The 24,364-nt window shown below is 30.3% G+C and overlaps 4 protein-coding genes across 8 annotated transcripts; 2 read left to right on the top strand and 2 right to left on the bottom strand.

Moving 5' to 3' along the window:
- The first annotated feature begins 69 nt into the window (after positions 1 to 69).
- On the top strand, positions 70 to 2,572 carry LOC122570727 (multiple coagulation factor deficiency protein 2 homolog). The gene is made up of 6 exons (XM_043733502.1): positions 70 to 220; positions 360 to 478; positions 659 to 706; positions 879 to 1,036; positions 1,107 to 1,255; positions 1,329 to 2,572. Exons 2-6 carry the CDS (start codon positions 371 to 373, stop codon positions 1,505 to 1,507), a joined length of 642 nt encoding a protein of 213 aa, XP_043589437.1. The 5' UTR covers positions 70 to 220; positions 360 to 370; the 3' UTR covers positions 1,508 to 2,572.
- LOC122570718 lies at positions 1,530 to 9,200 on the bottom strand. 2 transcript variants are annotated; one of them, XM_043733482.1, is made up of 9 exons: positions 9,095 to 9,200; positions 5,039 to 5,421; positions 4,746 to 4,921; positions 4,556 to 4,668; positions 4,071 to 4,487; positions 3,937 to 4,000; positions 3,669 to 3,837; positions 3,442 to 3,601; positions 1,530 to 3,376 (listed from the first exon to the last, which is right to left on the bottom strand). In XM_043733482.1, the coding sequence occupies exons 2-9, from the start codon at positions 5,324 to 5,326 to the stop codon at positions 3,114 to 3,116; spliced, it is 1,650 nt and encodes a 549-aa protein (XP_043589417.1). In that variant the 5' UTR covers positions 5,327 to 5,421; positions 9,095 to 9,200; the 3' UTR covers positions 1,530 to 3,113. The 2 variants fall into 2 exon arrangements, with proteins under 2 accessions (XP_043589417.1, XP_043589418.1); XM_043733483.1 differs by lacking the exon at positions 9,095 to 9,200 and having other exon boundaries at positions 3,937 to 3,997; positions 5,039 to 5,458.
- On the bottom strand, positions 6,035 to 21,471 carry LOC122570710. Of its 3 annotated transcripts, none has more exons than XM_043733440.1 (4): positions 20,570 to 21,471; positions 9,617 to 19,698; positions 9,298 to 9,537; positions 6,035 to 9,223 (listed from the first exon to the last, which is right to left on the bottom strand). In XM_043733440.1, the coding sequence occupies exons 2-4, from the start codon at positions 19,610 to 19,612 to the stop codon at positions 9,170 to 9,172; spliced, it is 10,290 nt and encodes a 3,429-aa protein (XP_043589375.1). In that variant the 5' UTR covers positions 19,613 to 19,698; positions 20,570 to 21,471; the 3' UTR covers positions 6,035 to 9,169. The 3 variants fall into 3 exon arrangements, with proteins under 3 accessions (XP_043589375.1, XP_043589376.1, XP_043589377.1); XM_043733441.1 differs by lacking the exon at positions 20,570 to 21,471 and adding an exon at positions 20,353 to 20,480; XM_043733442.1 differs by lacking the exon at positions 20,570 to 21,471 and adding an exon at positions 19,892 to 20,004.
- LOC122570721 (COP9 signalosome complex subunit 1) lies at positions 20,523 to 24,117 on the top strand. 2 transcript variants are annotated; one of them, XM_043733491.1, is made up of 7 exons: positions 20,523 to 20,650; positions 21,781 to 21,844; positions 22,099 to 22,191; positions 22,315 to 23,436; positions 23,510 to 23,644; positions 23,724 to 23,787; positions 23,846 to 24,117. In XM_043733491.1, the coding sequence occupies exons 2-6, from the start codon at positions 21,818 to 21,820 to the stop codon at positions 23,778 to 23,780; spliced, it is 1,434 nt and encodes a 477-aa protein (XP_043589426.1). In that variant the 5' UTR covers positions 20,523 to 20,650; positions 21,781 to 21,817; the 3' UTR covers positions 23,781 to 23,787; positions 23,846 to 24,117. The 2 variants fall into 2 exon arrangements, with proteins under 2 accessions (XP_043589426.1, XP_043589425.1); XM_043733490.1 differs by lacking the exon at positions 20,523 to 20,650 and adding an exon at positions 21,621 to 21,716.
- The last annotated feature ends 247 nt before the right edge of the window (positions 24,118 to 24,364 follow it).

The following is a 24,364-nucleotide window of genomic DNA, read 5'->3' as shown; positions in this document are numbered from 1 at the left end:
TCTTGTTGATATCCTTTATCTCTGCTTTTATCATACTTTGAGCCTCTAGTTTCCAAATATGTATGTATATCATAAAGTAACACTTGCGGTATCTGTCCACGTCAGTCTATGACTTCTGTAACATAACCTCGAAATTCGTAATACAGTCCGGTATACAGTCTTGCCAATGAACAAGATATTTGCGTTCATGTCAATTTTTGTATACATTGAATAACATAAGGTATTTCCAAAGATTTTGTTCATTTCCTACTATTTTCGTAATTGAAAGTTTAACGCAGTATTATTAGGTGTAATAATATGTGCGTATTATTTCTGTGATATATAGTAAATATGTAATTAAACGCATGCATTTGTTGCAGAACATTACAATATGAATTGGACTTTGTGGCTTTTTATAATCGGATCTTTAGCTTGTAAATATACACATGCTCAACAACAAAGAGTTCCACCAGGTGTATCACCTCAACATTATCAACAAGTAAGTTTTCCTCTTAAGATAATCAAACATATGGTTGCTGTTATGTTGAAGTCTGAGTCAAAATTCAATTCTATTATTTCTTATTACTAGGGAATATTAAAACAGTACCCATAAATTGCATGGATAGCACTTTTAATCATTGTTTCATTCATAGATCAGTTTATATTCAATTTGTTTTAGCCTGTTCAACAAGTACATCAAGTACCACAACAAATTCCTCAACAACAGGTTGGTTTACATAAAAATACCAAAGATCTAATACCTCTTTTAATCATAATTATAAATATAATTTAAAACACATTTAATATATTGTATCATATTATGTGTAATGCATATTTGAATCAAGTTTAAATAATTTAGAAAGAAATCATGCATCGTTACAAATAAAATTTTTATAAAGTTCCAGCAAGTACCTGTACAAGTTCCAGTTCAACAAGTACCTATACAGCAACATATGCCAACTCATCAAGTACCGGTTCAACAAGGACATGGGCATGGGCATGGGCATGATCATTCACAACAAATACTTAATGCTGCCAACATAGTTAATGAAAAAGCGTATGTTACATAGATGTAAAATCATCAACTTATAATCTTAAGCTTATAGTTATTAACAAATTTTTTGCAGTCATATCGCAGAGCACATGGAAGTTCCAATAGATACTAGTAAAATGTCAGAGCAAGAATTGCAATTTCATTATTTCAAAATGCACGATGCAGACAATAATAACAAGTTAGATGGTTGTGAGCTTATAAAGTCCTTAATTCATTGGCATGGTATGTATGAATCAGTTAATTACTAAGTTACTAACTTTCAGCATGAAGAATATAATAAACTCTTTATATTCAGAACAAGAGAATAAAGAGGTAGCTGGAGTCAACACTGGACAGAAATTATTTAAGGATGAGGAATTGGTAACTTTAATAGATCCAATACTTTCTTTAGATGACAGTAATAATGACGGGTATATCGATTACCCTGAATTTATACGAGCACAGCAATATGCAGCAGCTACTGGCAGACAATAGTTGCATACAATACAATGTTCAATGTTATTAAATGGTATTTTTATTTCATTTTGAATATACGTACAGTCCCATTTATAAATATCATCATAATTTTCACTTGTTGTCATTGCAATAATGGTACAGACCACTACTTTGCATATAATTGAAATTATTTCTATTCCGTTAATATTTTTTTGAACAAAAAATAATTAAAATAATTTTTTTGAATAAATATATACGGATTTTTTATTATAACGAAAATATAAATTTGTTTCAATTATATAATATTCATATTTGAACAAATAATACCGTCTCTTTTTATATACAAAGTGATTGGAGTATCAGAAATACAACTGATGAAATATATATTGGAGAAAAACATTATGTATAATTTAATCAAATACAATTCTATTTGCTGTAACAGAATTTAGTATATGCCCTTGTTACACATTAGAAATTGATTTTTTAATAAAATGTAATTATTTTTTTTACATGAAAATTATATTAGAGATTAATTCTAATCCATAAAATTCTAATGTAAAAAGATATAAGAACAATTTTCTTTAATATAGATTCTTTTTCAAATTTCTAGCTATCTTATAGTTATTTAAGTAGCAGAAGTATTGATAATTTAAATGCTTCCATTATTTTGTTCATATTTTATATAAATTGTTGGGTTTGGTTAAACTAATAATGTTGTAGTATTTATACAAATAAAATTACTAAGTATGAAAAATTCTACACATATAACACAATTGTAATGATATAGCAATTTTTATATATTTCCACTGTATCCAACAGCACAAATTAATCGAATTTATGTATATACTACATGTATTCTTTATTTAGAAACATTCATGTGAAATAAGAACAATCCTTTTTAGAGATATGTAAGTACTTTGAAGAAATACTTTGGTACCTAGCTTCTTTTTTGATACAATTGAGGTATAAAAACGACATAGTAACAATTTTTTTAGAATAGCTAGTTACTATAATCTTGAAAACAGTGATTCTATTATTAAGAATCGTATATACCTTTGTATTGTATGATTGTAAAAGTTATATATAAATATAATTTTGTTATAAGCTGGTAGTTTTCTCTTTTTTCAAACACAGCTGCACTGAATTAAAGATACATGTGTATTACATTCGCTTGTGTACAGTTTCACTGTTAAATCTATTAAAGCCTTTTCAAATTATACAGTAAATTTTCGTGTTGCGCTTTATCGTAGAATTCATTCTATTCGAAAATTCTTAATTTCTTTTTATATTGTCAATATTTTTTAAAAATCAAATATTATTGTACAAATTAAGATACTAATTTGATAAATGTAAGTTACTCGAGCAAAAATTTATTTTATAAAATACTTTAAATATTCGTTGTAAAAAATATAATTTTATAGCAAATTTTCACAAATTTAATACAATTACTTTCACATAATATCTATCGCATATAAGATGATGAAACAAATTTCATAAATATAAAATGAATATGAATCAAAACATTTTCGTTTTTTAATTAGTTTTAAAATCAGACTACTAAGACAAAACACTTTTTATTGTGTTGTTACTTAAAATAGTATGAAAATCACTACATTCCTTTGACTAAAGAAATTCGTATACTCACTTAGAGATACATTCCATTTACTAAATAATCCGCATCATGAGCATATAGTCCGTGCCGTCTTCCACGTCTTCGGACAACTCGTAATCGGCAAGCAATTAATGTAGCTGTAATAGCTGTTATTGTAAGTCCTAAAGCCAACGATATGACTGCTCCCCTGGGTCTCAAAACTTCATTTTCATTTGCTTGTTTCAAGTGCTCTGCCATTAAGGTATTTCTTCCATGCTCTCTGCTATGATGTTTTATAACTATTACACTTTTATGTTCTAAAATGAATATATTTAAATTATAATAAAACATTAGACAAAAATAACATTATTTAATAACACACCTTTTGTTTCCTTTGTTTGAATATGACTAAATTTCAGAGTTTCATTTTTTAATATATTCTGACTAATTTCTTTTCCGTGTACTATATGTTTCTCCCCTTGTTGATCGATTTTTCCGATTTCTTGACTTTTTAATGAAACATCCTTTTGCTCATGTGATGTCTGAAAGAGAAAAAAATAATATAATGTTAATATTGCAATGAAATTAGGAATCATAGAATACACATACATCACAAGCAGGTGTTGTTGTAATAATAACATCCTTTTCTGTTTCCATTATTTGCTTCTGTTGCACATTCGATATTGGAGATGGAGACAGATAAACCTGATTGTTTTGCCTATTTGATGGTAGGAAATACGATGTTTTGTATGGATGTTTTGCATCCATATATGTACCACTAAACAATTTAAAATAATTCAAGATTAAATATAACTTTATATACTTTAATATTTTTATTGCTTAATGTCTTCTTTAAAATTAGAATTTGATGCCTTACCCATCTGATTCTTTTTCTCCTATTACACCCAATCCCTTATGATTGAAAATATGTGACTGATCTTCTAAAAATGAAACAGTTTAAAGCACTTCTACTTCACTCATAAAATAATTTTTTACAATTATACTACTTACGTTCAGAAGGGTTTAGATTGCTTTGTTCAGGGTAAGAATTATAAATGCCTTTATTTCGATCATACAAGGATTGATAATTCCATGTATAATCTGAAGCACCTTCCATTTGACGAGCTGGATATAGAAGTAACTGAGGTGGAATCATTTGCTGAGCTAAATTAGGAAATTTCCAAGAATTAACTTCTGAAACATGAGGATACAGTGGAGCATAGGGTTTATGTCGATCAACCATTTGTTGGTATGGTAGTGGAGGTTGAACTCCTTGGGCTATAGAAGGAAAACTTGTTGGTTTTTCTATGCGACATACATCTATTGCTTCATCAGATCCATCAGTACATTGTGGTATACCATCGCATACATTATATATTGCTATACAATCTCCAGATAAGCTGCATTCATATTGGTTTTTAGTACAAACTACAAACATATATTATTATACATTTGTCTTGTTGAATTAGAAACACAAAACTTTAATTTGTATATACCTTGTTTGATAGGTGGGGATGTTGTTAATGATAATTTTGGTGCCAATGTCACAATTAATTTCATGGGGGATTCTGTGAAAGAATATTCTGCTGGTGCTGGGTCTGCTAATTTCCTTCATATAAATAAAAAATATGTATATTATTGTTTTATCATCAAAATATTATGAATATCAAAATGATGGTTGCATACCTAAGAGATTTCAATTCATGTTCTTGTTGAGAAATCGTACTTTCCTTCTCCAGTTGTGAATTGCTTTGTGTATTATAGCTACTACGAACTGCACTACTATAATTAGCGTGACTTGTAAATTTACATTTGAAGTCATGCAATGGGCCACATTGAAAAAGATAACAACTTCCAGGATTCTATATGGTATTCAATTTATTTTATTATTAGTGGAAAATAAATCATTTATTTGTTGAAATAAAAAGAAATCATATTTTTATTATTTGCTTATGTATTTTGTATGAAATTATCTATACCTTCTCTTCAAAAATAAATACGTCACAACTTTCTGTATCACAGCAGAATTTTAAACATTCTTCTCTAGAATTAAAGTCAAATTCCTTCAAATATTTAGCACCCATGTCTAAGGATTCCTGCGTTCGAATAATTTTATCTTCTTGAATTTTAAAAGTGTCGAGGCACATCTGATAATTGTTTCTGAGGCTGGTACGTTTTTCATTTTTCCTCATTAATGTTTCACCGGAAACGTATAACAAAACCGTAAAAAAATGGAAAAGCACTTGCAAATCTTTGTAAAACATCATCCTCTTGCCATTTACATAGTAAGAAAAACGCGCATGCTTATCCGCCTTTCGAATTTGATCAATAACTTTATATATTATCCGATTAAACTAGTCAACTGCCCAAGGATAACATCGAAATTATTAATTAAATACGTAATAGAAATATTTAAAAATATCTAACAGAAGTTTAAAATATAATTTAGATATTATGAATTATATTAATATCTTTTTATAAAATTTAAAATCATTTTTCAAACTGTAAGAATCAAATATTTTAATCTACAATAAACAACTAGATTGCTCATTGAAAAAATAAATGAATTCGATCAGTCAAATATATATATATATATAAAAATTTTTATATATATATAAATTTATTCGTTTTATTTATTTACATTAAATGACAAAATTAAATTCGTCAACAATTCCTACGATACCAACTATAGACAATAATTTATATTATAAATTTAGTAAAAAATTATAGATGTCCCTACTATATAAATTTACTGAATTCATTTTTGAATTTTTTGTAAGTATAATCAAAACGGTTCAAATGTGAGAAAAAGAATTGTGAATAGCGTAAACTTATAAATTTTAATTTCTATAAATAATACATTGCGATAATCGTACAGTTGTACCATCTATATATGTGAAAAATAGATATATGTATACATATGTAAGGATAAAGAGAAGTTAAAGGATATACACGTGATTAAGGAACAGACACCATACATGGTAATTCTTATTATTTATTGTTTCTTTAATATATTAACTAGAGTTTTGCATACACTTCTGTAGCCTAAGTACATTAACAGAAAATAATCTATTGATTCATACAGTTCTTATTTCTATTAACTAAACCTCTTATCTTAACTATGGAATGGTTTTAGTGTTTAGATATGTAACATTTCTATAATACTTTTCAAAATATTTACGTAATATTTAAAACTTTTCGATAAATTTCACCTCTTCAGATTTCTTCAAAATTTATAGAAATATTAAATTATCGCTTTTTTGAAATATTAAAATTGAAAAAAGTGCTACAAATCTAAAACACGCTTACAATTATTGTAATTTATGCCACACAATTATTCTATGTTAATCACACATTGTGTATAAAATTAGCAGAACTGTATAAATGATTTATCTGATTTAGAATTGCACAGTTAACAACCATTTTAAAAGTTAGTATTTTTGTATGGAATTATCAGATGTAAGCTTTGTAGAAATATACAATTGCACTTATTTTTCTATACAGATCTGCCCCATTTGAATGATGTCATTATATGTGATGATTTAAATGTTTAAAAATATAAAAGAATTATAAATCATAAGTAGATGGGTGTTAATAATATTGACTTACGAAAATATTTGTTATTAGTTAATAAATGTTTGTATGGATCCATCTCTATTAATTAATTTGATTTACAAACTGATTCTTAATTTGTGTGTTTACATAAAAATTTTCAATTGTTAAATTGAATAACCTAAATTAGAAAATAAAAGGTTTTTTGTAATATAAATTTCTCTAACTGAAAATATTTGAGTCGGTGCAATCTTATAATAATTTACATTATTGGAAGTCAATAATAGAATTTTTCTAAAAAACCACTGCTCATCTAAATGAAGCATATACTAGATATAATTTTATTTTTTAAGAATATCCTGTTTCTTTAATTAATATAACATAGTCAAATTTAGATGGAAAAACTATAAGATTCAAATCTAACGAATTATGATATTATACGATACAAGTTGTTATACATATTTATATTTTGGATCTATATAATTTACTTGGATATCTTATAGCCACAATTAAACACTCAAAACAATTTTTGTGAAGTACAACATACATCAAACTGATACAATTTTTCTTTATTTATAAAAACTTTGAAACCTTTTTTCTTCATATAATATACAAGTGATGCATATTTATATTATATTAAATGTATATATATAAGTAATATTATGCATATTTGAACTTTAGATGGATATAAATTTCTTAAAATTTAGGCACATAGAACACACAATGATATCATAAAATATTTGCATAACAAAACTTCAATCATGAGAACATTTTTCTTAATTTATACCACTATATTATACTTATTTTATATACCTGTGAAGGTATTCAAGGGATACCACTGTTTAGATACTTTTTTATTACAATTACAGTAAAAGAGTTATAAAACAAATATGATGTACATATTTATAGAAATGTCATTTATAGTTATTATGCAGTGGTATATTCATTTTAATGTTCTCATAATTGCAGCATATATAATGCATATTTTATACAAGAATATTAGAAATATATAGATTCATTTAATCTTACATAATATACATAACACGATACGACAAATACTGTTAGGTGTATTTTAAGGCACTCGTGCAAATAAAATATGAAACAGTTAAAACAAACTTATGAGAAACAAAACATTAAGTGGAATAACAATTGATAGACTTATATATATATATATATATATATTATATATATTTCTTTTATTTGGTTGCATTCAATGATTAAACTAGATTTTTCAATAAAGTGACTTTAATGTATTTTCATTCTTTGGAACGTAAACCAGAAAGAATAAAATTATAAGAAAATTGTAGATATAGTCTGTTAACCCTGTATTAGCATAATAGCTGTTTTTTAGCCTCTTAACAAGGAATATATTTATTCCATCCCACTTTATTAACCAGGAACTTATTCTTTAAGGATCTTTCCCACTTCCAATATACATATATCAATAGAATAATAAGAAAAACATTTGTAACATTTAAAAACAATTAAAAGCTTTGTTATTTGTATAAACAATAACTCATTAGGCACACCTAAATGGTTTGAATCAGACATAAACACGTGACGGGGGAGTGAACATTATTTATATTATATGTAGATTTTCTACTGAACTATGAGATGTTACTGCTTATGTCAATTAAATAAATAATTTTTTTAAAAGAATTGTTGTATGAAGACTTAGTTTATACTTATTAAAGATAAGTAGAATAGAAAAATTTGATTTAGAATCACAATAATAAGTATAATTAATATTTTGGAGAATTTACATATTGTTTAATTTTCTTTTTTAAATTAAATTGTTTAACATTCACTAACATTGTCTACGAATGTACGAAATGTACGAATTGTGGACACTTTAACATTTCATAGTTCATTTTATCTTGTAACATATAATATAGACATTTTTTACTTTGACTGCCCCTGTTTCAAATATATAATTTTATATAAATGTAACTATATATAGATTTAGGTCTGTGTAACATTGCAAGGATCCATATTCTTTTTTAAACAAGAATAATAAATATATATATATGTCTGTGTATATATATATATGTATTTATACATCGTATATATAAGTCTTTTCACGATATAAATAAAGATTTATAACGAGCACATTCACTTATCATATTACTCATATTTTCATTTGTACAAATAAGAGACTGTGTAGTCCTCAAAAACTATAAATAATCTAACGTACACATGTATTTTTTTTTACTATGATCTTTGGCTAAATATCTAACTACTTAAAATAATTTTTTTTTCTCAAGTAACTCTTAACAATTAACATCAATCAACAAAGCTCTCTTTTGTTGCAAAGTTCATAGATGTTAATTTCATTGTCTTTGTATACATATATTTATAATAGTACATAGTATGATTACCAACAGTAGTAATCATACTAAAGATGTACAATTCCATTAAGATTAAAAGAATTACAGAATAAACTTTGTGTTTAGCATTATAGTACGTTTTTTAAAGGTACTCACATTATTTGTTCCAGTATAGTTAATCACAGGAAATGCATCTATGCAGCCAAAGTAATTTATAGTAACTTGTTGCTATCATTCTTTCGTTTTATGATCCTGTTGTATATATTCAACACATTTTGCAACATCCTATGAAACATAATTGACAAGATTAAGTATATGAAATTTACAGTAGACGAATAGTACATGAAGCATAATTGTACCTGAACGGCAATTTGTAAAGGTGTCAATTCCCCAATGGAACAGTCATTACGAATCACATTTGCTGGCAAAAGTCTTGGACAAGGTTTGCCAGTGAACAGAATAAAAAGTGTATGGATGCTTTTACGCTGTGTTGATTCCATATAACGATGTTGGTATCCGGCTAAATGTCGACGATGTCGTGAAGTTGTAGGAAACCATCTTTCGCATAAATTACAATATCTTTTATGCTTTATTGTTGCCTGTAATAAACTATTAAAATTAGCTTCATTTGTGCTTATATAAAAACTTTGCAATCAAGGGAAATGCAAATATTTTCACCTTTTCATGATAAGCTAATTGCATTATAATATCAGCAATAGTCATTCCACAGTCTTTATAGGAATGTTTTTTATTCTCTTCTATCTTCTCCATTTGATTTATCGCTTTGTTCTCCATCAATTTTGCATCTTCTACTACATGTTCAACCTCTTCTTGATTTGTTATAACAGGTGGAGATCTGGAACTATCTCTATCTGAGCTGGAATCAAAATTTAAAACAAACTCTGGCACTAATAATGGCATGTTGTCTTCCTTTATTTTTGTGTCATTTGAATTATCATTATCTTTCTGATTCTCGTTGCTACTGCTTGTTTTCTTCACAGATTTTTCCTTCTGCAAGTCTTTTGTATTGTTATATCTGTTTGATAGACCAGAGTTTCTTACTGATGTTGTGTTTGCTGTTATTTCATCAAATTTCTTAGAAGCCTTCAAAGAAATGGTAGTTGGCTCTAGTACATTGCTATCTTCGTATGTAGAAGCTGTAGGGCAATCCATGGAATAAATTTCATTTTGTTTTGAACAGCTTTCTTTAACTTCCTTTATATCCATCTTACTAGAAGATATGCATGCTTCTTTTTCTGAACTTCTAGACTTTCCACTTACTTTCGCTCTATCATTCTGACTATTAGAACATGCTTTTTCGGACTTGTCTAATGATTTTCCAATATCCTTGAAAGTGAAACTTGAGCCTTGCTTCTTTTCAGCTACAGTCCTATGTCGTGATTTTTTTCTTTCCGCATCTTCATTTTCAGATTTTGTCAAACATTTCTTCAGTGTTTCTTTAGCAGCTAGTACTTCTTTAATTAACAAGTCATTACAATAAAAATTATCATTTGATCTTCTCTCTAGATTTTGTAATTGCTGTTTATTCATTAAGAAGGTATATTCATTTTGATCAGAACTATTTTGTGAAGCATGTTGAATTTTATTGAAGAATGCCTTAGTTGACCCTTCAATGTACTTACTCTTGGAATGTGATGCATAGTCGATTTTTGATGTAAATACCTCAGAACATATATTTTTATTGTCAATAAGTTCCAATTCTAATTCCAATTGAGTCGGCATTGCATCCACCATATCTATTCTACTAATGTTCTCAAATTCAGAGTTCTTCACTTCATTATCGCTATTATCTGGTGACGCCGGCAAAATTTCTATTGTAGTTTGACTTTCATCTGAGGAATCGACTTTAATTATCGAACTATTGTTATCATTATAATTATGTGAACGAGTGACAGAGTCTAGAAATTTGTCTTCTATAAGGAGTGTATTCTCTTTGGTCCCAAAAGTTGAGTATTCCTCCTTCACAACCATCATACCATTGTCTTCATTTGTCAGAATGTCTTTAAAGGAATGTTTTGTTTCAGTTTCTCCCATTTCACTCTCACTTTCATCGTTCTGACTATAATGTATTTGTCTAGTCTGGGAAAATAATTTTCTCTTTCCTTTCCTCTTAATATTCCTACTTTCACTATCATCTGATTTTAAAGTAGCCACATTATCAGTTTTACTTAAATTAGCATCGAATTCAGTAGTTGATTTTGAGTTAATTTTCATGTAATCAGAGTCTGATAATCTTCTCTGTTTGCATTTAGCAGGAGACAAACTAGATACTGAATTAGATCTAGGTAATTTTACTTTATTGTCATCAATCACATCTTCATTGCTAATATCCTTTATTTGTGCAGACAAATCAAACTTATCACTTAATGTGATTTTTGAATGCTTCCAATCTTTTACCATATGATCCAGAACATCTAATCTTTGTAATTTTACTTTTGGTTGCCATTTGGACGTTTCAGTGATTGAAGTCTTTTTACTTTTGCTAATTTCGCATTTAAATTCTGTGCCAATTTGAGTTCTTTTTATTATAACCTTAGGAATCTTTTCCATAATGCACTGAGGAAATTTCTTCTTTAACTCATCATTAATTGCTATGTTGTTATCATACTTGGCAGTGTGTTTTGAATCGTTTTCCTTTATTCTTTTAGTCTTTTTTGAAGAAACTCTGGGAATATTCGAGTCGTTCCCTCTATCTTTTTCTGGTGACAAAGATCTACTTTCTTCTTGTTTTTTTATCTTTGATTTTGACGTTTTTTCAACTTCTATGTCGCTGGACATCGACTCATGAAAATTTGTATCTTCATCAGAATCAGTATCTTCTGATTCTGAACTCTCCTTCATTTTAATTCTTTTACTTTCTTGCATTTTAAGCTTTTTAATCTTCACTTTTGGAATGTTCTTCTTAATAGTCTTACGTTTCAAGTATACTTTTAAGTCCTTGGATGATATATCCTCCAACTTTATCCTTACCTTAGGTACCTTATTTTCATAATTATCATATTTTAAAGTGTATGATTCAAAATCACTGTTATCCATATCCATACTTTCTTCATTTTGTTCTGGAAGAAAAGATTGCGTTTTATCAGACTTAGTTTTCTCTAAAATTTCAACTGTTGGAGTTACAGAGCGTGATCTATTTTTCATTATGATCACTTTTGGTATTTTTGGACGTACTTCGGACAATAATTTTGCATCATATCTATCGCAGGTTTCAGAAGAATCCATATAATCTAGTGAGCACACTGGTTTCGAATTTGAAGCATCAGTTTTCTTTATAACCAGCTTGGGTATTGCTATCATGTCTATATCTGAAGAATGAGTCGAGCTTTTGGAAAAGGCTTGTTCGACAGGAATTTGCTCTTCTTTCTGTTCATCTATTTCAGATTTATCTTTGTTGTTTTCAGCATCCACAGTTGGAGAGTTTTTAATAAAGCAACATGTATTAAGAACAGGTATTCCTTTATCTTCCAAAGTATCTTGATTGGAATTCGTTTCATGTTTAGAGGCAACTGGCAGATCATCTGATCCACCTTCATCCTTTAAATCATCAGTTATTACATCTTGCTCCACTGAAGTTTCTTCTATATGGTCATTTGATAAGATAATTTCTATTCCACTTCTGTTTAATCCAATTTCTGCAATATTTTCATCTTCAGTATGAATTTCATCTTTTGAGGGACCAATAGAACTTTCTTTTTCAGTAATTACGTTATTTATTTGGTCAGAATTCACATCAATATTGTCTTCATGTTCAATACATTCAATAGAAATGTGTTTTGTATTATCTTCTTGATTAATTGTTTTGTTTATCAGTATTGCCTGAGATTCAGATTCCTTTTGATTCATTGCAGAAGTGTCTTTCAACAGAGTATCATTGTTTGGATCTTCTAAATCCTCATTATTTCCTTCTTTTACTTTGTTTATATCCTCTTCGTGTTCTTGATCTTCACTTGAAATTTCAACTTCTTTATTAAATTGCACAGTTTCTTCTTCACATTTTGAGATATTTTCTTGACTAATATTCTGCTCAGATTCTTCAATTATTTCATTAAACGCTACTTTCGGACGTTTTGAAAACGAAAATTCTTGTGAAACCTGATTAGATGCATAATTAGAATCTATTTGAAGCTCAGAAACTTCTTTTATTATGTCTGTTTCAAACATCGGTCCGCTAACATAATTGGTTTCTGATTTGTTATTACTTTCTGTATTTTCTATATTTTTAAGATCATTTTTTGATTCTAGGGAAATTTGACTATCAGACAAGTTTATGTCAATTTCTTCTTTCTGTTCTTTAGCATCTGTTCCTTCTGAAGTAATTTTTTCATCATTTTTTTTCTTTTCAAGATCGTGTAAACTAACTTGCTTATCTTTATCCAATAAAGATTCTTTGATAAGCAATTTTGAAATCGGTGATTCATTTTTTGGAACTACATTCTTTTCTTCATTTTCAAGAGTAGCTATAATTTCAACTTTATCAATAATTTGATCCGTACATTCATTGCCCGAATTTTTATCTTTATTTGTCTGAAAATTTTCTGACGTGATTTCCGAATTATCTAGCATTAAAGATTCATTTACATTATTTTCAACATTTTGTTTTTTCTGTTTCGACTGTAAAGAAGTTGACAGAATATCCGAATCCATACGAGATATGTAATTATCTATACAATTAATATTAGCGCTTACACAATTTTCACTCTTTTTATCAATATCAAGGATTCGAAATTGAACCACTTGCGCCTCCTCTAAGTCCATACCATTATCTTTATGTGAAATATCATCTGTTACATTCTTTTTACTTTTACATTCCAGATCTAATTCATCAATAAACACCTCATCTTTTTGTGGTTTAGGGATAGCTATGCTTTTATTCTCTATAATGTGATCTTTCTTACAATTATTCCCCTCAGCAACGCGATTTTTACTGCGATCCATGATCTGTTCATCAGAATCGCTGCTGCTATACATTTTATCCATTTTATAATGATCAGACCAAATAGCATTATTATTTCTAATGCTGTGAACATAATCTTTATATTTAACATGACTTTTACCATAGAATTCATCCGAATAATTTCTTTTCCTATCATAAAGATACTTGGTATTCTTATATTCATACTTTTTTTTGTCATTAAAACTATGATGCCGCTTTTTCTTGTACATTTTACGAAATTTTGAATTGTAATAGTTGTTCCAGGTATCCGTGTAGTGGGACTTTTTCACAGAGGAGTAAGATTCTCGTTTACGAGCCTCCATCATTAATTCGTGATAAGTGAATCTTCGATTAGGACTATAGGATATCTTTCCGTCTTTGGTAGTGTATACAGGAACAGTATGGAGGTCCTCTAGTTTATCTATACTCGAGAATATCGGATTTACATACCCGCTGCTACTTTGGAACATGTCGCAGTCTTCAAAAATATCATCTATCTTTGGCTTCTTCCATTTGCCCGTATAATCTTCTTCTTCATCCAATTCCTCATCCATGCGTTTACCGTGATCTAACTCTATCCCAGTATATTTGCCAAACTTGAAATCCAAATTACTCAAATTATTTAATGACTTGGCTTTGAGTTCGATAAAGTTGCTTTCTGGTAGTTTTATAGAAGTTCTTGAGTGAGATACACTCGCTATCTCTTTTTCTATTATATTTGAAATATTCACGAAATTTGTGGAACCTTGCTTTTGTATCCTTGCCAATTGATCATCATCTTCACATATAAAATTATCTTCCTTATCGTCTTCGAACTTATTCTTTCCCTTAACTTTATTATTTGCATCGATTGTGGCAGTATTTGATATTGCACTTTTTGACTTAATTATATCCACGTGATCAGTAGCGTAACTAGTATCCTCGATTATCTCGGCTTTCGATATATCTTTACAGAATGCATTGTTGCGCGATGATTTGCTGAAAGACTGATTATCTGAAATTAAATTGCATGTTTCCTTAGAAATGATAGGATTAATTTCCTCGCTTGTCTCTAGCGAAGCTCTCCTATCTTTCTTAAGCGTTATTCTTAAATTTGTCTCCGTTTCGCTTTTACCCTGATTCGTTTCTGTAACATCTACAACCGCATCGGATTTCTCAAACAATCTGTGAGCTCTTTCGGGTAATTTTGGGTTGCCTTCTTGTTCCTTAGCGTGTAATCTACGTTGACAATCCAACGTATTCGAATAGGAAAGTGAATCGTCAATTTCATACAGGCTGCGATCGTCGTAAAATATTCGCTTGTTCTGCTCCTGTCCCTTCGAGTTTCTATCTGTACATGACACGTTGATTTCAATTTTAATTCCCTCCAGAGGGTCTTTTATGTGTTCTTGGCTTTTGTCTCCAAGAAGTAACTCTTTACCAATATCACTGTCTTTAATTTTCAAGTTTACATTAGCAACTTGAATATCAAAGTCAGCATTTTTTATTAAATTTTTCGAACATGAGTGGCTTTTTGATTCTTCCTGTGTCATCAGATTCTCTGAATTTAAACTAATTGGAGATACAGAATTTTGTTCCAAACATACTTTGTGTCCCAGTTTATAACTTTTAGATTTCGATTTTTCATCTTTATTATTATCATTATATGTATCGTGAGCCTGATACGACTTTTCTTTCTTCTTTCTGTACTCTTTTAGCAAACGCATCTCCTCCGCAGTGTATGTAACGTCTCCATCAACACTTTTCAAATCTTTCTGCAGTAACTTAGAAGTTTGAGATTGAATATTTTCCTGCAATGTTGAAACTATTTTACTTGATACACGTTTCCTAATTTCTGCCTCTTCGGAAAGTTCTTTGGTATTAGTATTGTTTATCTTGGTTGGGAACTCGGATGATTTCTCACTCATGACCCTGTCTGTGGTGCCGTGCGTCCTCTTATTATTTAAAGTAACATTATCCTTTATCACAGCAGCGGAATAGTGTTTGTATTGAGAAGTCATATGGCACACAGAATGCTCTCCGCCTTGGGATGAGCTTGAATCTTCTAACTTCCTCGTATCAGAAACCTTTGATTGTTTCAAATGATCAGCATCCCTCTTTTGACTTAGATTTCTATCCAAGTATTTATCTATGCATTTTTCTTCCCAGGTTATTGCTTCTCTTGCTCTTTTTCTGACATCTAGATCAAGTTCAGAAGGCGTTGAACAGCTAACATTTGTAGATACAATCGAAGTCTTTATCTTCTTCCTCCTAAGCTCTTTATCGTTTTTCAATGCTTGCGACTCATCATCAGATATTGTTGGGCTTAAATTTGCATTAGAATCAATGTTATCGTTCGACTTACTCTTCTCTATTCCCGGTCTTATCGTTTCCGTCGATCTTCTAATGTTTTTGTGTCCCCTTTCGTACGAATAATCGGGAGAGTCGAGATCTGATCTCTTCTTCCCTTCAACAACTTCCTCCAGTTCATACTCCATGGATGTTAAAACACCACATGCATCAGAAACTCTAGCATCATTTTCCTTGCTATCTGCTAAGCATACTTTCTTTCTCACAGCAGTGGTCCCGAGATTTTTCATCTGCTTATTTTTAATTATTTCATTTGATTTCACCTTAGAGTTGTTAGACAACTCAAAATTATTCAAAGTTTCCTCTTGCGCGTGTCCAGTCTTGGTTTCGTTATTTTTGTAACGGTTCTCCTTTTGAAATTCCAACTCCAAAGTACCAAGGGATCTATTCTTTACTTTATCCTCGCTGTTTAGCTGTGTAAAACTAATTACTGGACTGTTCTGCATTACTTCTATCATATTTGTGGATATTGATAAGTCTTCCATGTTCTGCGAAGATTCTTCAGTGTCAGAATGAATAGGGGTGTTCAGAGTAGTAGATATTGGTGTACACTCTGAGGTTGGTAAATCTGGTAAACTAATATCATCGGGATTATGGGATTCTTCAAAACTATGCTGTTTCTTTAGTTCGATGTTATCACTAACATCCAGATTATCTTTTTCTGATGTTGACAACACTCTTAATCCCTGGTTGTTTATTGGAATTGTAGTCGTTTCAGAAATACTAGAATTTTCCATATTTGTATTCTTATCCATGTCTCCCAAAGATGTGGGATAATCAACAGACAGTATATGAGTATTACTTTTACCCTGCTGCTCTGTATTTTCGACAGCCATCGATTCAATTTCATTATTACTCGGCCCCCTGAAAAATGGTATTGTCTTTTGCTTCTCCAAAGCTTGTATAACTTGACCATTAGGTGCTCCCAGAATGTTTGCTATTTCTAAATTGTCCACTATGTGAATCGTGGGTATTTCGTCAGGACCATTGCTAATGCAATGTATGATACTGCCAGGTTTCACCACACCTTCTCCAATCGTTCTTTTGGAAGTTTTAGCGATCTCAGAATTGTCAGATGCGGAATACGATATTGTCAAACAGTCTTGGGCTGCTATTACATTCGTTTCACTTTGTTTATTACTTTCTAAGGTTTCGTTCGAGCAGAAACCATTTTTTCTTGGAACTTCCGAGCCTTGTGGCGTTTTCGATGAAAGATCTATATTTTCATAGCTTACCACAACAACAGGGGTTGTTTCACTTAGAATTGTGTCCGGTATGTTGGTCGTTCCCTCTTCGTCGTCAGTTTCGTCCCAATTAGCCAAAAACTGTCTTACGTCCAGATCCGGTTTATTAGCGAATTCTTTCGAGGCTTTTTGCTGCATCATCGTTTCGTTGCTAGTATTAGTACTTAAAGTATTAAAGGTGTGACTCTCGCTTGTTTGTACTTTTAGTTGATTTTGATTAAAGTCCTTGTGTATAGAGAACTGATTCTGTTTCTGAAACGTTTCTGTACAAGAGGAAGGAACATGTTCATTTTGTTGGGGAATTATTAACTGCTCTGGTTGCTGCGATTGCTGGCACTTCTCGTTAGCCATGGCAATATCTTGGTCTTTATTTTGCTTATCCATATTTTCTGGTGCTTGCTCTATAGTTGGTGGTGCATGCTGCACCTTAGAGAAATTATCCGGTAGATAACTGGAATTTATTAACATACCATTTTGATCGAACTGCAAATTAATAGGCGGCACTGCAGTATTTACTGGTGTTGTTACACGTGGAGTTTGTTGAACTGGATTTTGATAGCCAGACGATTGCTGCAATTTTAATACTTCTCTGTATCTAAGAATACATTCTTTGTATTTGGGATGAGACTGATAGCCAGGTATCCTACTCAGTTCCCTAAGATGATTTTCTATTGAAAATTTTTGCATTGCTATTTTGTGTTGATACACTTGATGTTGTGGAGGAGAGTTATGCATAAAGGTATTCTGCATTTTATTCATCATTGCAGTATTATTGGTGGTTTCTTGGCATTCGTGAGAGATTTCTGCGGGAATATTTCTCGGATATTGCGAATTGAAGTATGAGTTTTGAGAAGAGGATACCATATTCGCGTTTACATTTACAGTAGGCATTCCTTTGGGTATCATATTGCCATTTTGATATTGGCATTGTTTACTGTTGAATTTTTGTTGGGCTATGAAATTTTGTTCTTGCTGCTTAAGCATTCCTGAATTCGGCATATTCATGCTATTTGTTTTCGTATGTTCTTTCACAGGATAAGGGTATTTCTGTTGCTCTGTAGAATAATTGTAACCTTGCATGGAGTAATTGTGAAATATTCCCGAAGATGTTGAGTAATTTCTATGCATTATGTGATCCTTGTGATACTTATAATCTGCAAAGTTTCTTCTATGATCTACAGTGGACGCATTGGGCAACACAGGGCTCATTACTTCTTTACTTTCTAGATTATCTTTTCTAAAATTACAATTATTTCCAAACTGCCTATTTTCGATCTGATAATTCGACGGATGTACATTATCTCTGTATGAGCCATTATTTTGATATGATCCATATTTTTCCCACTGCTGGTAATTAATGTTTGGATCTGAATTGCAACACATTCCTTTACAAGGGATAAATGAAGAAGGTGGTACAGGTTTTCCAGAAGGTGGTAGTGGACCAACATTAGTGTTTCTTGGTCCCATATTTCCAGCTCCAGAGCTTGAACCAGATACTGATACAGGTCCATGCCTAGAACCAGGTCCAAACATAGGACCAGTTCCAGTATTAGGATTGGTTCCAATTCCTGGTCCAGAATTGGTTCGAGGTCCATGGACAGATCCAGGACCTATCCTAGGTCCAGGGATAGGCCCAAGCCCTGTTCTAGGTCCAGATGATGTATTTAAATTGCAGCTTGCTCCATTTAGATGACCGATAGGTCCATTAAAAGGTCCTTGGTTGCTTCTATATCCTACGTCATCATTTATAGTTCCAATATTAGTGTTCCTAGGATCCACAGAAGCATTTATGTTATCTAACATAGGATTCCTTGTATTTGGAGAACCATAATGACCAATACAATTCTGCATTTGCACCATAGATACAAGAGGGCTGTTATTTGGAATGGTTGAGCCATTTGAAACATTGTTAAAAGATTGATAGTTTCTTGGATTGTAACTTGCATCGTTCTGATGCTTGTTCAGACCCTCAGAACTAAGGCTAATTGCATTTAGAGTTGGTGGACTGGCACCAGGAATGTATGAAAGGTGGCCAGAATTCACATTTTGTGCAGAAGGTGTGACTTCATTTGTCTGCGAGGCATTATATTGGTGCCAATCTGGCATATTCCCACCGTAGTTCATTGTACATTGTTTTACTACAAATTTATAGTATTTATCTCATTCCCTTTATCCACAAAAAATAATTGCACTAGAGGCAGGAGCAGAACCTATAGAAACAAAATTATACTTTTTTAATTTTTTGTAGTTATATCTATTTATTTATAGAATTATATCAATTTACTGAAAGTTACTTTAAACATTGTTTGTTAAAAAAAATTAAAAAAGTATTTATATAAGGTAGTAATAACAAAGATGCACTTTCAGGAGTGATTAAATTATCAATCAATTAAGGGCACTCACATGTTTTGATACAGTGCTGTGTTTATTTGTTACATTATATTTATATATATCTACATAACTTTTTAAATCTATTTTATCCTTATTAAAAGATAAGTAAAACCATATTTCTATATCTGTTGAAAATAAAAGTTTTATCGGATTTGCTCCATTTTCGTGGTATGTACACCAATATGTCAAAATACTTGTCATGCGCTATTACAAAAACAGTTTGAATGTTATTTAAAATCTCAAGTTTTATAACTAACGTAAATAATCGGTAAGAAAAATCGGGCGATACGATTTATAAATTCGTTTTGGTAACTTTTGCTCCAATTTTCTCAATTATAGAGGTGATCTATTCAGACCCGACTGGCAGTTGCCAACGGCGGACGTTATCGCGCAGTAAATCAATTTTCTGTTTCAAAATCGTACTTTCTCGCAAAGCGATTTGATAGAAAGGACACATTTTCCACACAACACACCTGTCATCATAAATATACTTCAGCAAACGGACCTTGAACGTGCAAAGGTTGACAAGGTTCACATATTTTAAGAAAAATGTTTCGTTAATATTCCGTTTGATCGTGTGCTAATGAAAATATCCAGAAACTTGAAAAATTAACATTGTAAAATGTACGAATTTTCATTTTTTAGTTTATTTGTCTGATGTAAATCAAGAAAAATTCAATCAAATCTTACCCGCACGTTAATGCAATTCACAGTATATACGCCATATTGGACACGACTACTAGACAGACATCACGCGTCTTCTGAAACCAGGTAGCTTAGCTACGTTTCATTTTAATCGTTACCGTTCGATCGTATCGACCACACACACTATACTTTTTACATTCCCTGTAAAACATTTGGAACGTTCAAAGGTGTATTTTCACCATTACCAAAATATTGGACATATGTGAACGTGTATTTTCCATACTGAATGGAAATAATGTATTTATCAGCAACGGTTATTATTTTTCACGGGCTCATATGTAATCGACACGGAAAATAATACGCGCGATTAGCGTTGCGTAAATGCAATACAAGCTTTTGTTTTTGTCGATGAAAGATACGTTCCATGAAATAGGAGGAAATAAACAATCAAACAAAAAATAATGTATATTATTTAATTTAATGTAAAATATATAAATTACAATACTAAATATATAAGCAAATATACATAAATTTTATAATGTATAGCATCAATTAATGTATTTAGTATACAAAAATATTATATTATATATTTTAATGAAACATTAAAGCGTTATTATTATCGCTGGAAATACTATCATAAAACTAATTATGTATGTACTCCCGACAAGTTATCAAGAATCTTCTTTCGTTATTTTATATTTTCTATCTATACAGTATTCGATCTGATCCAGTAAAAGATAGAGTTTCGTGTTACGATTAATCAATACGTAATAAGTATTTAAAAGCTTAGACTGCGAATAGGTATTTCGTTATACGAAAATATTTCATCTATGCGCCAAAAAAATTTTTCTAATTTACATAAATTTTTGTTGTTCATTCGTTGCACAGTCATGTCAAAAAATGAGTTACGACAGTTGTAAAGAATTATTAATGCGATGTAAAATAATAGTAACTATTTCAAATAACTATTTCACCGTTTCAAAATCAGAGCAAAGTATTTAGATTAATTAAAATTTATTAAAATACATCAATTTTAAATAGGAGAATAATTAACTGTTATTGATTTATTTAACATAGTTCAGCGAATTTCAGAATTTTATGCAAATCAAAATTTGTCGAAATAAAATTATGACAGTGGAAAATGTTTAATCGCTTCAAGTTGCCTGCACTGCACCAACTATACATGATACATGTGTGTATAACTTGGTTCTCTATTGCACATTACATTACTGTTATAAAGTTTTGTTTTGCTTCAGAGTTTCTCGGCTATTTACATAAAAGAAAACGTTTGTCATGCCGTTACAAGTTCACGATGTTCAGGTAATTATCTTAGAACAATGTACAGTGTAAATGTTCATGTAAATAGAATATTTCAGGGGCAGCAAAATCGTGACAAATTCAAATGTTGTTCGTTTTCGTGTTATGTTTTGTTCTATATTACAATTATTATGTCAGTTCGGTAAAATCTATTTTTAATTTTATTATCTTTGTAATTTATATTTCTATTGTTTGGGATACTATGAACTAGGAACTTATTTTTGTACAAAATATATGTTGATGTTTTTTATATGTAGCAAAATGTTGTGGAGCCTATGCAAGTTGATGCTCCTGCAGAAGATAACGATAATGCAGAAGAAGAACCATATATTGTGGAAAATCCAACATTGGTAAATATAATTCTTTTTTGAATCTCTTGTTTTTGATAGTTGTTAATGATCTTTAGAAATTTGTACATATAGTTTTGATATTACAAAGTAAATATGAGAATTTTTGGTTTTACTTCTTTTCAGGACTTGGAAGTTTATGCCAATAGCTACAATGGACTTGCTAAACTATACAGGCTTATATACATAGCTGACCATTGTCCAATGTTAAGAATAGAAGCACTTAAAATGGCTATATCGTATGTGATGACAACATATAATGTTTCTTTGTATGTCATATTACACAAAAAATTAGTGCAAGCTGTAGGCACACCTGGACTGCCAGATGTTGCGGCACAGTCAACATCTCAAGATATGTTAACTTTAGACCAGGCTTGGGTTGAAACACGTTCGAAAAAGGCTGCTTTAAAACTAGAGAAATTTGATACAGACCTTAAAAATTATAGAAGTAATTCAATTAAAGAAAGTATCAGAAGAGGTCATGATGATTTAGGGGATCATTATTTAGATTGTGGGGACCTCGTCCATGCCTTAAAATGTTATTCTAGAGCAAGGGATTATTGCACTAGTGGGAAACATATTGTTAATATGTGTCTAAATGTTATTAAAGTTTCCGTTTATTTGCAAAATTGGGCTCATGTACTGAGCTATGTAACAAAGGCAGAAAGTACACCAGACTTTTCCGATGTTCATGGCAAAGATAACAATCAGTCTATAGTTACAAAATTAAAAGTTGCAGCTGGTCTAGCAGAACTAGCAACCAGAAAATACAAAATGGCTGCAAGACACTTTTTACAAGCATCATTGGATCATTGCGATTGCCTTGAATTGTTGTCTCCTGGAAATGTTGCTTTGTATGGAGGCCTCTGTGCTTTGGCAACGTTTGACAGGCATGAATTACAAAAACAAGTCATTTTTAGCAGTTCCTTTAAGTTGTTTCTAGAATTGGAACCACAGTTAAGGGATATCATTTTCAAATTTTACGAGTCGAAATATGCATCCTGCTTAAAATTGCTAGACGAAATTAAGGATAATATACTTCTGGATATGTACATAGCACCACACGTTAATGTTTTATATACACAAATTCGGAATAGGGCATTGATACAATATTTTAGTCCATACTTAAGTGCAGATATGAGACGTATGGCAACTGCTTTTAACAGAACAGTTTCAGAATTGGAAGATGAGCTTATGCAATTAATTCTCGATGGTCAGATACAAGCTCGTATAGATTCTCATAATAAGGTAATTATTATTATCACTAGTTAATATTTTTATGAAAAATAATTTTCTCATTTGATTTATTATGTATACTTAGATTCTATATGCAAAGGATGTCGATCAACGTAGTACAACTTTCGAGAAATCTATGAGCGTTGGAAAAGAATATCAGAGACGTACGCGCATGTTAATCTTAAGGGCCGCGATGTTGAAGCAACAGATTCAAGTTAAAGTAATTATATTCATTGTGTTTAAATTTTATGATGGGATAAAAATTAAAAAATGTTAATATTTTTTTAATATTGTTACAGAGTCCACAGCGTGATAATACTCAAGGGGGAGAAATGTCAGTTACTTGGAAGCAATAGTTCAGTGGTAAGAATTTGAACTGTGATTTATGTTAACCTTTTGGTTGATAAATATATTTATGCAGATGAACTGCCATGGTCAGTAAGATTTGAAAAAGTACTTCGATACCGTATTGGACATATTATTAATAAATATTTGAGATGCTGATACTGAATTTGAATCTTCGATAGATGTTACGGAATATGTATATAATACATTACACTATAAGCAAAAACAAAGCTAGTATTTTCAAAAATGTGTTAATTACACGTATGAACAAATCTTTGATAATATATAATGTACACTATAAAGACTTTATTATCAATAAATATATGAATACCTTTTTTCATGCACAAACGTTTTATTTTCTGTATTGTCCGCGTTTGTCTTATATAGTATACATATTTATTTTTGTATATTAACTGTCACATAAAAAAGTAATTCAAAGAAATTAGTAAAAAGTACTTTTTCTTAAAAAAAGAGATTAAATTTTTTATATTATCTCAATACGTATTAAGTACTTATTACATGCTAACTATTTTATATGTACTTTATTTGCAGTATATATTCATATGTACTGTTATGTTATAAACAGTACATTTAT

The sequence above is a fragment of the Bombus pyrosoma genome, linkage group LG9, assembly GCF_014825855.1.
Source record: "Bombus pyrosoma isolate SC7728 linkage group LG9, ASM1482585v1, whole genome shotgun sequence".
NCBI classification, from domain to species: Eukaryota; Metazoa; Arthropoda; class Insecta; order Hymenoptera; family Apidae; genus Bombus; species Bombus pyrosoma.
The sequence above is the reverse complement of the archived record's forward strand: the minus strand, read 5'-3'. Positions and strand labels throughout refer to the sequence as shown.

Coding starts and splice junctions, on each gene's coding strand:
- LOC122570721 (XM_043733491.1), top strand. CDS start 21,818: ATGCCGTTACAAGTTCACGATGTTCAG. Junction 22,192..22,314: donor TTGTGGAAAATCCAACATTG/GTAAATATAATT, acceptor ACTTCTTTTCAG/GACTTGGAAGTTTATGCCAA. Junction 23,437..23,509: donor GTATAGATTCTCATAATAAG/GTAATTATTATT, acceptor ATGTATACTTAG/ATTCTATATGCAAAGGATGT.
- LOC122570727 (XM_043733502.1), top strand. CDS start 371: ATGAATTGGACTTTGTGGCTTTTTATAATCGGATCTTTAGCTTGTAAA. Junction 479..658: donor CACCTCAACATTATCAACAA/GTAAGTTTTCCT, acceptor AATTTGTTTTAG/CCTGTTCAACAAGTACATCA. Junction 1,256..1,328: donor GTCCTTAATTCATTGGCATG/GTATGTATGAAT, acceptor CTTTATATTCAG/AACAAGAGAATAAAGAGGTA.
- LOC122570710 (XM_043733440.1), bottom strand. CDS start 19,612: ATGAACTACGGTGGGAATATGCCAGATTGGCACCAATATAATGCCTCG. Junction 9,538..9,616: donor AATTAGCTTATCATGAAAAG/GTGAAAATATTT, acceptor AGTTTATTACAG/GCAACAATAAAGCATAAAAG. Junction 9,224..9,297: donor CTTTACAAATTGCCGTTCAG/GTACAATTATGC, acceptor TATGTTTCATAG/GATGTTGCAAAATGTGTTGA.
- LOC122570718 (XM_043733482.1), bottom strand. CDS start 5,326: ATGATGTTTTACAAAGATTTGCAAGTGCTTTTCCATTTTTTTACGGTT. Junction 4,488..4,555: donor ATCCCCACCTATCAAACAAG/GTATATACAAAT, acceptor ATATGTTTGTAG/TTTGTACTAAAAACCAATAT. Junction 3,838..3,936: donor GGAGAAAAAGAATCAGATGG/GTAAGGCATCAA, acceptor TAAATTGTTTAG/TGGTACATATATGGATGCAA.